General features: G+C 35.2%; 2 protein-coding genes across 4 annotated transcripts in view; both read left to right on the top strand.

Annotated features, from left to right (window-relative positions):
- Positions 1 to 1,820: 1,820 nt before the first annotated feature.
- Positions 1,821 to 19,006, top strand: part of LOC135743796 (uncharacterized) — a 42,572-nt gene continuing 25,386 nt past the window's right edge. The window contains exons 1-3 of one of the 3 annotated variants that reach the window (XM_065261653.2): positions 1,821 to 1,882; positions 2,839 to 3,065; positions 12,319 to 13,850. In XM_065261653.2, the coding sequence (XP_065117725.1) occupies positions 2,990 to 3,065; positions 12,319 to 13,586 (1,344 nt within the window). In that variant the 5' untranslated portion in view covers positions 1,821 to 1,882; positions 2,839 to 2,989 and the 3' untranslated portion in view covers positions 13,587 to 13,850. Of the gene's footprint in view, positions 1,883 to 2,838; positions 3,066 to 5,333; positions 7,054 to 12,318; positions 13,851 to 19,006 lie in introns of those variants that run through there. The other 2 variants (XM_065261650.2, XM_065261652.2) reach the window with 2 other exon arrangements.
- On the top strand, positions 17,137 to 18,560 carry LOC135743797 (uncharacterized). Its single transcript, XM_065261654.2, has one exon. It carries the CDS (start codon positions 17,138 to 17,140, stop codon positions 18,506 to 18,508), a length of 1,371 nt encoding a protein of 456 aa, XP_065117726.1. The 5' UTR covers position 17,137; the 3' UTR covers positions 18,509 to 18,560.

Genomic DNA, 19,006 nt, shown 5'->3' on the forward strand with positions numbered 1-19,006 from the left:
CTTATTGTCCTCAGGGTCGAGGAAGAGACTGGGAGAGAGAAACAATCCTATTAGCGTAGGTGTCATTGTGGTTTAAGTCAGCTCAGTTCCAGACAGGCTAACTATTGCGGCATAAGTATATTACCCAGATGAGTTATGTGAGCGCTTTGTTCTAGACAAACTAACTATTGGGGGATAAGTACATTTACTGGACATTTTATGTGAATGCTTTGTTAAAGAAGAATGTCTTAAGTTTAGATTTAAATTGATCGACTGTGTCTGATACTCGAACATTATTTGGTAAATTATTCCAGAGCTAAGGGGCTAAGTAGGAGAAGGATCTTCCACCTTTAGACACTTTTGATATTTTAGGGATAATTAAGTGGCCAGAATTTTGTGATCGCAGTGTACGTGATGGATTGTATTCTGATAGTAATTCTTTAATATACGAGGGTGCTAGGCCATTTGATTTAAGGCTTTGTAGGTTAGTAAAATTTTTAAATTGTATTCCATATTTAACTGGTAGCCAGTGTAAAGATGCCAGAATTGGACTTATGTGGTCATACTTTTTAGATCGAGTAAGCACTCTTGCCACAGTGTTTTGAACCACTTGTAACTTGTTTACCTAATTTGCGTGACATCCCCCGAGAAACGAGTTACAATAGTCTATTGTAGAGGTCATAAAAGCGTGGATAAGCTTTTCTGCATCTGAAAGAAAGAATTTACTCACCCTCATGTTGTTACAAACCTGTATACATTTCTTGGTTCTAAATGAAAAGAAGCTGCACCGCTGTCATTCATGTTGGAGAAGTTTCAGACGATCACACAGCTGCAGACTCACAGAGAAAAGCGCTGTCTGTAAAGAGTGAACAAAGATCAACTTCAGTCTTCAAGTTCAAGCACATGATGTGAAATACAGTTATACCTTATACTAATGCATTACAACAAAACATATTAATTTGAATGCATTTAATGAAGTTGTGAAAATTGTAATTTCCTCTAACTTAACTTGGAGCATTGTGTTAACAGTCGCAATTAATCTTTGCCCAGCACTAGTTAACAGTGGATACGGTCATGGGTTCAATCCTGGAAACACACATTCTGATTAAATGTATTGTTTTGAATAAACGCCTCAGCCACATGCATAAAAATGTAAAAAAAAGTTGCAGTACTATTAGATCTGGACTAATAATGGTAACGAGTCTTTATCTCCATCCAAATACTTAAAATCAAGAGTTTGTAAATTGTAGATATGATGGAAAGATAATATTTTTTTGTGACTGAAGTAATCATTTAACCGAAATTTACAAGACAGCACTGCGTGTCTCTGTTAGATTACTGGATCTGAAAGATTACAAGCTATTGTAACACTCATGTGTTGACTGACTTTATTAATGCACAATAATTTGATGTGCTGTACTTTTAAATGTATGTATAATGTAGAAGCAAATTGGAATCGTCTTGGCTTCGTACAGCTGCCCTGGAGCACTTAACTAGATTAGGAGGCTTATCCAGTTAATTTTATTTATATAGTGTATGCCTTGACTCTTATAAGTATTTGTTCATAAGTCAGTCTGCTTCATGTTTGTTTTTAAATGCATGCAGCAACTGAACAATAAAATAAGACAGGTGTTATATTTTGCAATGTTATTTATTGGTAGATTCTGTATTGCAAATTTGGGATAATTTACCTTAAAGGTATTTATTTAACATAATAATTCATGATTTGTTTATTTTCTTTGATCAAGATGATGGATTATTCCCATGATTATTCCTTTTGACATAGATTGAATACAGGGACTTTTATTTTGCTGCTTGAAGCCTGCGTGTGTGGTGACGTCATAGGAGATGCGCTACTTGCGTTGCGCTGCCGCTCGTCTTTCGGTTGAGGAAAGATTATGTGGTAAATTAAACAAATAAATATACTAACAGATAAATATTTAACTATTATTGAAACGATGTGAATTAGGATTATAGTATTGTATTCTTTATTGTAAAGTAACGTTACTAAGTGTTGAAATTTACTTCACTTTTCAAGCCATTTCAGGTAAACTGATTTTTCGTCTGTTAATGAGGTTTACATGAATTTTAAGGGATATTCATGTTCCTCTTAGTTTTCCATACAATTCTTTAACATAGCAGATGAATAATTGCTGTTGTTTCTGTTGACTTACTATGGGAATTCTTTGAGTTTTAGGTTTCAGAACAGCTAAAATAAGTTCGTTCAAGTCAGTTAGGTTGACTACAAATTAAGCGCGTGCACAACCACTATGAAAAGCCATCATCAATGGAGCGCTGATATTACGAATCACCAGTGCAACAGCATGTAATAAAGTAAAACTGCAAGTGTTGCAGCCATTGTACAGCAACTACGAGCATATACATTTAAATCACTGATGCAATCCCATGAACATAAATAACATGACAGCAGCTAAAAATTAGGCATATAAGACTAAGGCTATCTGACTTTACAAATGTTTAAAGTCATTATTAAAACCAAGCCGGTATTCAAACTCCGATATCCCCCCAACAAAATGTAATCTAGGCTTTGTTGAAATATATTTAATCACATTATATTTTAAAGCATAACAGCATTAAACGCTTTCAATAGAGAAAATAGACATGCAAATGTATTATCACTTTGCATATCCCTACAGTTTATGTATTGTAGACCACAGAAAACATAATTGTGTCACTCTGAAGCAGTACATGCAGAATAAGTTAAATGTTTATTTTGCCCAAAATTATTTTTACCTCTTATATTTTAATGCCTGGCTTGACTAGAGACAAATGTTTTTGTATCTCAATTGGCGTATTGACTGTTAAATTATATCTTTGTTCATTTGTATATGTTCACAGGTCTCTTTCCGTAGATGCTGAAGAAACAATCTTAAATGACACAATCTTCAGTCCATCACACCAGTTCATCTATAAATACTGTGAAGAAGTCAAACAAGCAGCTGCTGTCACAACACATTCAACTACTCTACTATTCTGATCCACTGTTGTAATGATGGAGTGTGTTAAAGAGGAGACTGATCCTGAATCATTCACAATAACATCTCAACGTACTCAACAACAAAGAGGTTTGTGTTTAATCTTAATGACTGATAAAGAGCATAAAGTTTTTGACTGGTTATAAAGTCATTAGAGCCATACAATATTATGATGAGGAATTTGACTCAAACTCCCATAACATACGCTGTTTCTGCTCATCTCGTGTTAATCTTGAATACCTACTGTATAAGTAGTACTTCATTCTCCTTATTTCCGAAGAGGATTTAGTTTGATCAGATTTATAAAAGACAAATCAGCTCTAGCGTTTCTTTCCGAAAACGTAAGGCAAAATGATGGAGTAGTAAGTCACAAGCCAAGCAACAAAGAATACAACATTGGATAACTTATGATTCACTACATGTTCGTGTCATTTACATTATATGCACTTAGGCGCCGATTTCCAACATAACACAAAAGTCTTACTTACAGCATGCTACTCATGACCCGTTTGGGACTTTGTAATGAAATCCAGCGGTAAACAAAGACATGTAAAACTCTGCTGCTACATCGAATAAATAAACTATATCCATTGTTTCCATAATGCTGGCTTACTTCTCCTTACATTAGTGATGGGAGAAATGAAGCTTTTCGAAGCTTCGAATCAATTGAACCAATTACTTCGAAAATGTATTCAGTTTTTCGAAGCAGTTCGAAACACCACACACGCTGGCGACCCCTGCTGGTCAAAATAGTGTAAAAGCAGATATGTCCAAACATTTTACACTTTTTTTAACAAAATAATAGCAAGATTTTTATTAAAATATGTTTAAAAAAATATTTAACTTAATTAAGACATAGCTAAAAGTCTATTATGTGTTTTTAGTTTTATTTAGGGCAAACAAATCATTAAAACTAATTCCCCTTTTAATTATGCACATTTTTGTCATTAAATCTGTCTATAAACAAAAAGTAGACAAAATGGCAGTGTTATTAGTCAGAAGGATAAATGTTTTATGAACTTTCATAATAAAACTGACCCGAGTTCAACTAAACATATTAGACTCTGGTCATGTGATCAACTCCTCCTAGTGGTGAACCATCGGATTTTCGAAACAGTTATGACGTAATGAAGCCTCGTTTGCTAAAATCACGTGACTTGGGCCAGTTTGAAACAAGCTCCGAACCACTGATTCGAAACAAAAGATTTGTAAATGTTTCGAAGCCTCATGAAGCAGTGCTTCGAAAACGACCATCACTACCTTACATCCAAAAACACACTTCTTCTTTCGTGACATTGTTGAGTCTTAATATAAAACAAAGCTTTTGCATGAAGTGATGCCTGTGACTTCTAGCGTCATCGGTTCTCGCTCTCCCACTGATTGACGTGTGGGCGTGCTTTTCCAGGGGGCAGGTCACCCGCTTATATGTCAGCTGGACTCTTTCAGAAAATTGCACGAACCCTGGGAAGTACATTCGGCACAGAAATACAGTAATTGGTAACACGTCCAACTTAGGGTGACCATACGTGCCATTCTTCCCGGACGCGTCCTGGCCAGGATTTTGGGTGTGTCTTCCAGAAGTCGTATTTGTCGACCGCATATGTCATAGAGGATTATTATTATTATTACAGAAAAGCAACCATTACATTTTAAGGTAAGAATGAAACTATGATTGCATGTCTAATGTCTTCAACTGAATGGCGCATGCGGTCAACAAATACGACTTCTGGAAGACGCACCGAAATCCTGGCCAGGATGGGAAAAATGGCACTTATGTTCACCCTATCCAACTGCTATTTTGACACTTTCACTGTGTAAAGCATGAGGAAGTCAGAATGCATGAAATGCCACTGAACTCCACATTTAAATGATTATAAAATAGAAAGAGAGTCATCTAAATCTGGGCCCGAATTCATAAAGAATCTTAATGCAAAAAGTAGCTCCTAGTGACGCAATTCTACGAAAATTCTTAGAAATGTGGCCGTTTACTCTTAAAATTAAATAAACAATCCTAGTAAAGAAAAAAGTAATTCAGAAAGCATCTTAACCCTTAAAAGAGGTCTTAAGGTCAAAATTGTTAGGAGCACGAACGAGGACTTTTAAAAGGCTTAAGAGTTTTTTAGCAACCGTAAGTGGACAAAACACGAAGAGGGAGACAAAGAATGTTGCACAACATGCAACACATTAGATCGTGCAGAAATCATGTTTGTGACCAATCTTATTACGGACATAATAATATAATATTTGGGCCCTGATGGATTTAAAATGACAGAAAATGTTGTGAGATTACATTAATCATTTTTGAGATTAAATTGAGGCTTAGTTTTTGTTCATTTCATGTTAATCTGTTCATTTTAGGCCTAATGGGAGTAAAAGCAGAAGGTCAAGGACAAAATGAAACAAAGGATGAACATCAGCACCGCAATTTCAAAATTAAAGAAATTTTGTTCAGTTGCTCACAGACTGATGAGCATTCACCTGAAGAAAGAGAAGTAGCTAAAATCTCTTTTCCATGCCATCCTTATGGTGAGACTTTTTCACTACATGGACATTCAAATGTTGACATAAAGACTCACACGGGAGAAATGCTTCAGTATGAAAAGGCTTGCACAAGTAAAAGCCACCTTGTGGATCATTTAGGTAGTGACATTGGTGAGAGGACCTTTGCATGCCCTCATTGTGATAAGTGTTTTAAACAACGAAGAAGTCTTAATGTTCACATGAGGATTCACAGTGGTGATGGGCTTTACACCTGTCCTCAATGTGGAAAGAGTTTCACAACAAAAACACATTTAGAGAATCACATACGCGTTCACACTGGAGAGAAACCTTTCAGGTGCCATCAGTGTGACAAAAGTTTTACACAACAAGGAGCTCTTAAGCATCACATACGATTTCATACTGGTGAGAAGCCTTTCTCATGCCATCTGTGTGATAAGAGTTTTAGACAAAAAGAAAATCTTACTCAGCACATACAAATTCATACAGGTGAAAAGCCTTTCTCGTGCCATCTGTGTAATAAAAGCTTTAGACAAAAAGAAACGCTTAATCAGCACATACGAGTTCATACAGGTGAGAAGCCTTTTTCATGCCCCCTGTGTGATAAGCGCTTTAGACAAAAGAAAATTGTTAAGCAGCACATGCGAGTTCATACAGATGAGAAGTCTTTTTCATGCCATCTGTGTGATAAGAGTTTTACACAAAAAGAAAATCTTAAGCATCATCTACGAATTCATACAGGTGAGAAGCCTTACAGGTGCCCGCAGTGTGACAAAAGTTTTACACAACAAGGACATCTTCTGTGTCACATACGAATTCATACAGATGAGAAGCCTTTCGCGTGTCATCTGTGTGATAAGAGCTTTAGACAAAAAAAAATTCTTGAGCAGCACATACGAGTTCATACAGATGAGAAGTCTTTTTCATGCCATCTGTGTGAGAAGAGTTTTAGACAAAAAGAAAATCTAAAGCTGCACATACGAATTCATACAGGTGAAAAGCCTTTCTCGTGTCATCTATGTGAGAAGAGCTTTAGACAAAAAAAACATCTTAAGCAGCACATACAAATTCATACAGATGAGAAGTCTTTCTCGTGTCATCTGTGTGATAAGAGCTTTAACCAAAAAGAAAATCTTAAGCGTCACATAAGAATTCATACAGGAGAGAAGCCTTTTTCGTGCCATCTGTGTGATAAGAGTTACGCTCAGGCACGAAGTCTCAAAGTTCATCTGCTGTCTTACCATTCGGTTGAAAACTCCTAAAAGTGCTCACATTGTGGAAAGTGGAAGTGACTTTACAGTTGGAAAAATAATTATTTGATCTGGTGATTTTGTGCATTTGCCCACTTAATTCAACAAATGTTTATAATTTCATAGCATATTTATTTTAAATGATAGATACAGAATATCAAACTAAATATACAAATGTTAAAAAAAGATTTACAAATCAGTGAGTCAATAAAGTATTTGATCCCCAAGCAAAACATGACTCCCTCATCTTTCTAATCATAATCATCCTTACCTCATGACGTGAGATCTTGAAAGAAGCTCCAGATCGAGGGCGATTGATGATTATTTTGTGTTTCTTCTATTTTTTTTTTCAAATCCTTTCTTTGTATTGATCTTAAGTAATATTCTAATTTACTGAGATCCTGATTTTGGTATTTTCCTTAGTTGTCAGTTATATCATCAAAATGAAAAGAAATAAACATTTGAAATATATCAGTCTGTGTGTAATGAATGAATATAATATACAAGTTTCACTTTTTAAATGGAATTAGTGAAATAAATCAACTTTTTGATATTTTAATCATATGACCAGCACCCGTATATAGTGTACAAGCAAAATGGAGATTAAGATTTCCAAAATGGAAATCTTAACTACATTAGGATACTTCTCCAGGTAATTGTATCTATACATGTGTGTCCAGACTCTTATAAGTTATTTGTTCATAAGTCTGTCTGCTGCATGTTTGTTTTAAATGCATCAACCGAACATTAAAAAAGACAGGTGTTATATTTTGCAATGCTATTTATTGGTAGATTCTGTATTGCAAATGTGGGATATTGTTCCTTAAACATATTTATTTTACCTATATATTCATAATTTGTATATTTTCTTTGGTCAAGATGATGGATTATTCATTTTGACATAGATTAAATATAAGGACTAAAAAATATAGGGACTTTTATTTTGCTTTCTGGAGCCTGCCGTGTGGTGACGTCATAAGAGGTGCGCTGCCGCTCGTCTTTCGGGTGAGGAAAGATCAGGAGGTAAATTAAACTAATAAATATACTAAAAGATGAATATTTAATTATTATTGAAACGGTGTTAATTAAGATTACAGTATTGTATAACTTTTTTTGTAAAAGTAACGTTACTTTTAAGATTTACTTCACTTTTCAAGCCATTCGGGTAAACTTGTGTATGATTTATCGAATCTCTTTATGAGCTTTACATGAATTTAAGGGATATTCATGCTCCTCTTTTCCATACAATTCTTTAACATAGCAGGTGGGTATTTGTCGTTGTTTGTGTTGACTTACTCTGAGATGGGAAACTTCAAGTTTTCGGTTAAAGAACAGATAAAACAAGTTTGTTTAAGTAAGTTTACTCCGAGTAATATATAAATATAAAAAACGTGTTGATGTGGGAAATTGCTGCTTGAGTCATGTATGTTTAATTTTAAACCGTTTTTTAAAGGCGGGGTGCATGGTTCTTGAAAAACGCTTTGGAAAAGATAGTCCAGCCAACTACCAAAACACACTTGTAGCCAATTAGCAGTAAGGGGCGTGTCGTTGACTAACCGATCGTTTCCTGGGTTGAGTATGTGTGGAGCGGGTCCATCAAAAAAAGGTCCAGATTCTATTGGGGTAGGGGCGTGTTTGTATAGACGGTTTCATCGGACGCACATGCGCTGACTCGATACACGTCTGGATCCGAACTTTACCTCCGGTTTTGTTTTTTTTAATGGTCTGACCAGTTGCTAAACTGATCTCTTGAACAAATGCCTCGTTGAAAATAACAAATGTTTTGGTTTCCTAGCTAGGTAATCTATGTGTTGTTTTTTGCTTGTTATATACATAAACTACGTTTAAAGAACTTTGTTGTTATTTATTCTTAGCGGAGTTTACCGGAAGTTACGTACGGACCACGGCAGCCACTTGTTTATGTTGTTACTGCTGAAACCGTCTATAGGTGAATTCAAATGTCCACAAAGGCTGATATTAGTCATGCAATCACTATCAATATATCATTACGAAAAATGCATCCTGGATTTGTCCAAGATCATTTGTTTTTTTGTTCATATACGCTGCCAATGATTTTCCGGAATCTGTGTATGTGTTCACACAGATACCCTAAAGCTGTGTTTTTTTTTTACTTTTTCAGCGTGCGGCCCCCCTTGTGTACGGTGAATTGAGAAAATGTATTACAAATTTGTTCTAAAACGTAACAATTTATTTAGAAAAAACATATTAAATTATTGTTAGTAGCCTTATTATTTTTTAGGTTTAATTGCACAGAATTCATGATAAATTAATGTATTTTATAAAATGTCATAAAACTGGGGCCCCCTGGCACCATCTCATGGCCCCCAGTTTGAGAACCACTGCTCTAAAGATCCCGTAAAGACACATGACGTGTTTAAAGTCCTGGGGCCTCATGTATAAAACTTTGCGTAGATTCCATCCTTAAAGTGTGCGTGCGCACATAAGGCAGAATTTGCGTACGCACAAAAGTTTTCAGATTTATAAAACCATGGGTACTCCAGAAACTGCGCAAAATTCCATTCATAAATCCCAGTGAGCGGAAGATTGTGCGTACGTGGGTCCCGCCCCCATCTCCTCCCCGAAACAACCATATATGGAGTGTACAACCCTTAGTTTTAATAGGCATAATGTGGTCTGCATATCATTTTAATATGGATTAATGTTACAAAACACATGGAAAATATCGTAAAAATATATTTTTAAATTCAAAATAATAAAAAAATGGCAAAATATATATTTGCTGAAATATATTTTGAAATATGTTTACAAAAATATATTTTTCACAAGTAAATACATTTTAAAGCATTAAAAAATATATTTAGCCCTTCATATATTTTAATTCAAGGAAATATATTCACGTCGCATTGGAAGAAAAACTTTGTTACGAACCTGTAAACAAAACAGTTTTAAAAAGATTAAAATGAAATAGTTTCAAAATAAAAAATATACTTTATAAAATTAACTTATTTAGCATATAGTTAAAATATACTTTTGGCCAGAGAAATTATTTTTTTAGGCTTATGGGTTTTTATGAAATTATAAAAACAGTGTTTAAACACTGGCATTGTCAAAGTTGATACTGGTTTCACATATGGCCAGACAGGTGTCATTATATTCATAACATTTTTGATATAAAACAAACTCAGAGGGAGATTAAATGTTTTTGACCAGCGGATGGTGGAGATCGTTTCGGGTCATGTTCGTCTTTATCTCAGGCGGCAAGTGCATCAATTATACCATTGAATGCTACTTAATGGATTAAGACTGCAATATTACATACCTTATAAAGAATAGGCTGCTATAGGCAAGTAGACGAGCCCAGCATATAAAAGTTTCGCGTTACGTGTTTCCCATAATAAAACATAAAGACAATGATGTATTACGCGGCGCTGCCATAAGGCATTAAGATAAAAAAAAGTTCAGTAGCTACAAACGAAAAGTTCAGTACAAACCCTAAAAAAGCATATTTACAGGTAAGCAGATGAAACCAGAATATAAAAACCAAAGAGTTTAAATAGTTGTTAGTGTTTTTCTTATATAAACCTGCATTGTAATAACGTCTCTTTATATTAGGCTAAATTCATGTAGTTCATGTAGTTCTTTATAGCCTTGCGTTTCAAGCAGACGCGCTCATGACAGATGTGTGTGGCACTCCATTCACCGTAGAGGCTTCGTCTTTTCAATAATTTTCATCTGTTAAATTTTTGCTACTCATAGGCAGGTGCGACTCCTAGATGCAATTAGAGTGCTGATCTTCATGAATGAAACAGGATTATTAAAACTAAATGTGTATAAAAACAAGAACAGAGTTTGTGTTCTTTCACTCCGCTCAAAAAGAGTGCGTACTACGCACAGTGGAGAGCATCCGTACGGTGGGCACTTATTTACGCCAAGTTTATTTTTTATAAATCCCGATATGTGCGTGGAAAATTGCGTACGCATATTTCTATGACCATTTTGTGAGTACGCAACGTTTATACATCAGGCCCCTGCACTTTAGTAGTTTTTTTTCTCTGCTGGTGAATGATCTCAGCTTCAGAGTAAATATTTGACGATCTCTGCTTCATCCAGTTTGCAGACATTTCTCTTTGTGAATTTTTTTCTGTATGCAAATCCCTCATTTTAAAAAGCTGAACCATAACTTAATTGTTGCAATGACCTGACAGCCTCACTTTGGCACGCCACTTATGGCATTGTTTCTGCGTCTTGTTCACACAGAGAGCTTTCCAGGAATGTTATGGGAATGTTACTAGGTCCTCTTTCCGGGAGCAATCCCAAAACATTTATGGTACGTTTTTGCGTTTACACAGAAGCCTGTCTGGCAATTTTACGGGTATTTTCTGCGAGCAAAGTACAGTGTGAATGAGGTTTTAGTTAACTCTCCTTCTGAAACAGGCTTGACTTGCATGCAAGAAAATGCATGCCGATAGTTATTCAGAGTTGCGTCCATTACTTCATATCATTATAAGGTGATTCATTTTGCTGAATAGATGTTGCATTAGCAGAGAAACAACAGCAGAAAGTTTGTCATCAAGGCTGACAGGACACTAGTGGTACCTCAAATTGTTACACAAAAATACAAGCAGATAAATTAAATCCAAATGTTTAATGTCATGATTATTACCATTGATTTGCATGAGTTTATATCCAGCTGGTTACTTTTATTAATGATTTATCCATATTGTAAGTTAATAATGAGAGAAAGCGAACTATATGCAGCTGTGTCGGCTACATAATCACATCCAACTATCAAAATCTGAATTCAGTTCTTTTTTATCATCACTGCAATACATCTTTTTTTATTTTGATTAGATAATCATTAAAGGTAAGGTATCTGATTTAAAAAAAATGCAGACTTTAGCTTACTAGCACTGAAATCACGATCCCATCCTTTGCAGTACAAACTGAACAACATTAACAAAATAACCAACTACACATATAATATATATTTATGTGATTTGAATTATTTACTTCAATCAAGTCAAATGTTTATTTTGCCCAAAATGATTTTCAGCTCTTATATTTTAATGCCTGGCTCGACTAGAGATAAACTTATGTATATCTCATTTGGCGTATTGGTTGTTAAATAATAACTTTGGTCATTTGTATATCTTCACAGGTCTGTTCCTGTAGATGCTGAAGAAACAATCTTAAATGACAGAATCTTCAGTGAAGCCACGATCACACCAGTTCATCTATAAATACTGTGAAGAAGTCAAACAAGCAGCTGCTGTCACAACACATTCAACTACTCTACTATTCTGATCCACTGTTGTAATGATGGAGTGTGTTAAAGAGGAGACTGATCCTGAATCATTCACAATAACACCTCAACATACTCAACAACAAAGAGGTTTGTGTTTCATCTTAATGACTGAGAAAGAGCTTAAAGTTTTTGACTTTGGTTATAAAGTTATTAGTGCTGCACAATATTATAATTTATAATTTGACTAAAATTATTATAAAAGAGAAAGACAGTCTGATGGACTTCACAATAATCTTTCTTGTATTTTGAGATTAAATTCAGGTTTAATTTTTGTTAATTTAATTTCATGTTAATTTGTTTGTTTTAGGCCTAATGGGAGTGAAAGAGGAAGTTCAAGGACAAAATGAAATAAAGGATGAACATCAGCACCACAATTTCAAAAGTGAAGAAAATTCTTTCAGTTGTTCACAAACAGATAAGGATTCACATGAAGAAAAAGAAGCAGCAAAAATCTCTTTTCCATGCCATCCTTATGATGAGACTTCTACACAAGAAGGACATTCAAATGTTCACATAAAGACTCACACAGGAGAAATGCCTCAGTGTGAAAAGACTTGCACAAGTAAAAGCCACCATTTGGATCATTTAGGTAGTCACACTGGTAAAAGGACCTTTACATGCCCTCAGTGTGATAAGTGTTTTAAACAACGAAGAAGTCTTAATATTCACATAAAGACTCACACCGGAGAAATGCCATACGCCTGTCCTCAATGTGAAAAGACCTTCGGAGAAAAAAGTCATCTTGAGGAACATTTAGTTACTCACACTGGTGAAAGACCCTTCACCTGTCCTCAGTGTGATAAGAGTTTTTTACGAAAAAGAAGTCTTAATGCTCACTTAAAGACTCACACTGGAGAAAAGACGCGGAAAGAACATATAATAAGTCACATTGACCAAACGCCTTTCTCTTGCCCTCAATGTGGAAGTAGTTTTACACAAAAACAAACTCTTACTTTTCACATGAGGATTCACAGTGAAGATGGGCTTCACACCTGTCCTCATTGTGGGAAGAGTTTAACATCAAAAACACATTTAGAGGATCACATACGAGTTCACACTGGAGAGAAACCTTTTAAGTGCCCTCAGTGTGACAAGAGTTTTAAACAACGTGCACATCTTCTGTCTCACATACGAATTCATACAGGTGAGAAGCCTTTCTCGTGCCATCTGTGTGATGAAAGCTTTAGACATAAAGAATCTCTTAAGCAGCACATACAAATTCATAAAGGTGAGAAGCCTTACTCATGCCATTTGTGTGATAAAAGTTTTGGACAAAAAGAAAATCTTCAGCATCACATACAAATTCATGCAGATGAGAAGCCTTACTCATGCCATCTGTGTGGTAAGAGCTTTAAAGAAAAGGAAATTCTTCAGTACCACATACAAGTTCATACAGGTGAGAGGCCTTTCTCGTGCCATCTGTGTGATAAAAGCTTTAAAACAAAAAAAGATCTTAAGTGTCACACACGAGTTCATGAGAAGCCTTTCTCGTGCCATCTGTGTGATAAGAAGTACGGACGGGCACAAAGTCTCAAAGTTCATCTGCTGTCTAACCATACTGAAGAAAATGCTTAAAAGTGGTCACACTGTGGAGTTTTTTTAAGTCTGTGATGCTGATAATACATATGTGACTGTACAGTGGGGAAAATAATTATTTGATCCCCTGCCGATTTTGTACGTATGCTCACTTAATACAAATAAAAATGTTTGTAATTTTGTAGTAGAATTATTTTAAATGATAAAAACAAAATATACAAAGTCAGTCAGTGAGTCAAAAAAGTATTTGATTCCCAAGCAAAACATGAGTCTCTCACCTTTCTAATCATAATCATCCTTACCTCATGACATGAGATCTTGCATGGACTTCCAGACGGAGGGCGATTGATGATGATTTAGTTTTTTTCCATTTTCAAATAATCGCACCAACAGTTGTCTGCTCACCAAGCTTCTTGCTTGATGCTATTGTAGACCATTCCAGCCTTGTACACTTCTACAATCTTCTCCCTGATGTCCTTTGACAGCTCTTTGGTCTTGCCTATGGTGATGGAGATGTTGGAATGGTAGATACAGATTTTATTGACAGGGGATTTTTACAGTGGCAAGAAAAAGTATGTGAACCTTTAGAATATGGTTTTCTAAATAAATTTTGTCATAAAATGTAATCTAAGTCAAGGGTATTGACTAACATAATGTAGACACAAAATAAAATAATTACACAAAATATTTCTTATCTTTCATGTCTTTATTGAACACACTCATTCAACATTCAAAATGGCAGTGGAAAAAGTAAGTGAACCCTTATGCTGCGTTCACACCAGCCGGGGAGGCGTCAAGCGTGAGTGATTTCAATGTTAAGTCAATGTAAAGACATGTTGACGCGCGTCTTGAGGTCTCGCAGTGTGAATGAGGCTTTAGCGTGGCGCGGTAGACGCGATTCCGCTTCATTTGCGCATCTATATCGCGTGAATGGAGCGAATTGAGCATTGCCGCAGGAAACACACGAGTTGAAAAATTGGAACTTTGGCGGAAAAATGCGCCACATTAACCAGTCAGGAGCTTGCTCTACTAGTGACATGATTACAGAAAGCGAGCAGAGTCGCAGAAGCCTGTGGAAGGCCCTCCCATGACGAAAATTTTTGTGTGAATGTATCGATGACTAGAATTTCATGCGCGAATGAAGCGAGTAAACTCAAAATGTTCAAGCGGCAAACTAGACGCAGTTTATGCGATTTTGGCGCCTCAAACATGGCTGGTGTGAACCCTGGATTAGAATTAATTACTGGTTGACCCCCCTTGGCTTCCTGAAGCTGTGGATCAGACCTGCACATCAGTGAGGAGGATTTTTAGCCCATTCTTCCTGGCAGAACTGCTTTAGCTCTGTCATATTCTTTGGACGTCTCATGTGTATGGCCCTCTTCAAGTCAATCCATAGCATCTCTGTTGGGTTGAGGTCTTGGGTCCCAGTCCAAAAGGCGGATTTTGTTTTTCTCAAGCCATTCTCTTGTGGTCTTGCTACGTTTTTTGGGTCGTTGCGATGTTGCAATACCAACCTTCAGCTAGTATACAGACATTTTCACATTATTGTGAAGAATTGTCTGATACACTTGGGAAATCATCTGCCTATCATTGATTGCAAGCTGGCCAGGACCTGGTGCAGCAAATCAGGCCCAAATAATGATGTTTCCACCACCATATTATATATTTGCATTAAAATGTAAATAAGTTGCAGTAATATTAGATTTGCACTCATTGTAGGTAATTTGTTAAATGATGGTAACAAGACTATATCTCCATCTAAATTTATTAATTATTAATAAAAAATTGTTACTGAATTGAGATTTTTAAAGAAATAATTTAATCGCAATTTACAAGACAGCACTGCGTGTCTCCATTAGATTACTGGATCTGAAAGATTACAAGCAATTATAACACTCATGTTGAGTGCCTTTATTTATGCACAATAATTTGATGTTGTGTACTTTTAACTGTATATATTGTACAATCAAAATGGAAAATATACTTCATACAGCTGCCCGGAGCACTTAACTAGATTGATCGATTGATCGATTTGATTGATTGATTTTATTTGACCACTTAAATATAAAAATATGAAACAGTACTCTGAGTCACACATTAAAATAAATAAAAAGTCAGGGATAACACAATAAAGCCCAAAGACTTATTTCCATTGTGGTTCCTAAAAAATAAAGTTATTTATTGGTAGATTCTGTATTGCAAATGTGGGATAATTTGCCTTAAAGGTATTTATTTTACCTATGAATTCACGATTTGTATATTTTCTTTCTCAAGGTGATAGTTTTATTAATTTCCTTGCATTTCACGACTTTTGACATAGATTGAATAAAGGCACTTTTATTTTGCTTCTTGGAGCGTGTCGTGACGTCATAAGTGGTGCGCGCTGCGCCGCTGGTCTTTCGGTTGAGCAAAGATTAAGAGGTAAACACTAATCTATTTGATTTTTAAGGATCCTTTCAGTAGTTTTTTCAAACAAAAAAAAATCGCTCAATTCTTAACAGAGATCAGATATCTTTACCTGCTAGCTTTAAGCTTAAAGTTGTTGAGATTTTTTTTTTTTATTATTAACAATTGCTACCCAGTTAATTATAAATTTGCTAAATTCAATAATAATATTTCTCCCTTGTGCACCTTTTGTCATCAGGCTGATGAGACAATCTTTCATTTATTTTGGAAATGTATATACTGCAAAATATCTTGGGTTTACTTTTCAAATTTTGTAAAAGATATATTTCTGTAAATTTCTGTTTATACCAAAAAATTGTGTCCTTTGGTGAAACTATAAGATTAGACCCTTATTACTTTAAATTTATTCTTAACTTGCTGCTTCTCCTTGCTAAATTTTATATTCACAAATGCAAATTCTCGAAGAAAAAGATTAGAAGGTAAATTAAACTAATATAAATATACTAACAAATACATATTTAAACATTATTGAATATTACTGAAACAATATTAATTAGGATTACAGTATTGTATTGCATTATTACAAAGGAACGTTACTGAGAGTTGAGATTTACTTCACTTTTCAAGCCATTATGTAAAATTCTAAACTTTTTTATATTTCATTTGGGCTTTATTGACTGTTAAATTATAACTGTTGTCATTTATATCTTCACATATCCGAAGATTCTGAAGAAACAATCTTAAATGACTCAATCTTCAGTGAAGTCACTATCACATCAGTTCATCAATAAATACTGTGAAGAAGACAAACAAGCAGCTGCTGTCACAACACATTCAACTACTCTACTATTCTGATCCACTGTTGTAATGATGGAGTGTGTTAAAGAGGAGACTGATCCTGAATCATTTACAATAACACCTCAACATACTCAACAACAAAGAGGTTTGTGTCTTATCTTAATGACTGAGAAAGAGATTAAAGTTTTTTGACATTAGAGCTGTACAATATTATAATGAGGAATTTGACTCGATTATACCAGTAAAAGAGAAAGAGAGTCATCTACATTTGATAAAGTTGACATCAAATATTGTGACATCACAATAATCTTTCTTGCATTTTGAAATTAAATTGAGATTTAATTTTGTTAAATTAATTTCATGTTAATTTGTTCATTATAGGTTTAATGGGAGTAAAAGAGGAAGGTCAAGGACAAAATGAAGTGGAGGTTGAAGATCAGCACCACAATTTCAAAAGTGAAGAAAATTCTTTCAGTTGCTCACAGACTGATGAGGATTCACCTCAAGAAACAGAAGAAGCTAAAATCTCATTTCCATGCCATCCTTATGGTGAGACTTTTTCACTACATGGGCATTCAAATGTTCAAATAAAGACTCACACAGGAGAAATGCTTCAGTATGAAAAGACTAGCACAAGTAAAAGCCACCTTTTGGATCATTTATGTAGTCATACTGGTGAGAAGAACTTTGCATGCCCTTATTGTGATAAGTGTTTTAAACAACGAAGAAGTCTTAATGTTCACATAAAGACTCACACCGGAGAAATGCCATACAGCTGCCCTCAGTGTGAAACAACCTACAGAGATAAAAGGCGCCTTAAGGATCATTTAGTGAGTCACACTGGTGAGTGGCCCTTTACCTGCCTTCAGTGTGATAAGGGTTTTTTGCGCAAAAATTATCTTGATGTTCACTTAAAGACTCACACTGGAGAAAAAACAAACACAAGTGAAAAGTCACTGAAAGAATGTAAAATAAGTCACACAGACCAAACGCCTTTCTCTTGTTCTCAATGTGGAAAGAGTTTTACACAAAGACAAAACCTTAATAGTCACATGAGGAGTCACAGTGATGAGGGGCCTTACACCTGTCCTCAATGTGGGAAGAGTTTCACAACAAAAGCACATTTAAAGAATCACATACGAGTTCACACTGGAGAGAAACCTTTCGTGTGCCCGCAGTGTGACAAGAGTTTTAAACAACGTGGACATCTACAGAGTCACATACGAATTCATACAGATGAGAAGCCTTACTTATGCGATCTCTGTAATAAGAGCTTTAGACAAAAAGAATCTCTTAAGCAGCACATGCGAGTTCATACAGATGAGAAGCCTTTCTCATGCCATCTGTGTGGTAAGAGCTTTAGACATAAAGAAAATCTTAAGCAGCACATACAAGTTCATACAAGTGCGAAGCCTTACTCATGCCATCTGTGTGATGAGAGCTTTAGACAAAAAAAAAATCTTAAGCAGCACATACGAGTTCACACTGGAGAGAAACCTTACAAGTGCCCTCAGTGTGACAAGAGTTTTACACAACAAGGAGTTCTTAAGCAGCACATACGAATTCATACAGGTGAGAAGCCTTACTTGTGCCATCTGTGTAATAAGAGCTTTAGACAAAAAGAAAATCTTAAGCGTCACATACGATTTCATACAGGTGAGAAGCCTTACTCATGCCATCTGTGTGATAAGAGTTACAAATGGGCACAAAGTCTCAAAAAGCATCTGCTGTTTCACAAAAATGGAGAAAACCCCTAAAAGTGTTCACATTGTATAAAGAGTTTTATTGAGTCTGTGACGCTGATAAAACACAAGTATTTTTTATTTTGGGGTAACAGTACTAGTAGATTTCCGCTCATTAAATAATTTGTTAAAGTCTTATCTTCATCCATATACTTAAAATCTAATTTTTGTTAAATATGGATGTGATGGATAGAAAACTAAAAAAATGTGTAACTAAAATTATTCACTTATAAAACAGTGCTAATCTGAAAGATTACAAGCTATCATAACACTCATGTATTGACTGTCTTTTAGTGATATAGTTTTCATGAAGTTTAATTTATTTATTTTGTTATGTGTTGTGTTTTGCAAATGTGTAATTAAACATATTTATTTTACCTATACATTCACGATTTGTATATTTACTTTGGTGAAGATGATAGTTGACTAATTTCCTTGCATTTCAAGAATTTTGACATAGATTGAATAAAGGGACCTTTATTTTGCTTCTTGGAGCCTGCCGGGTGGTGACGT

Source organism: Paramisgurnus dabryanus, chromosome 2 (genome assembly GCF_030506205.2).
Source record: "Paramisgurnus dabryanus chromosome 2, PD_genome_1.1, whole genome shotgun sequence".
Classification (NCBI taxonomy): Eukaryota; Metazoa; Chordata; class Actinopteri; order Cypriniformes; family Cobitidae; genus Paramisgurnus; species Paramisgurnus dabryanus.

Excerpts from the sequence above, each read along its gene's own strand:
- LOC135743797 (XM_065261654.2), top strand. The coding sequence starts at position 17,138 with ATGGGAGTAAAAGAGGAAGGTCAAGGACAAAATGAAGTGGAGGTTGAA.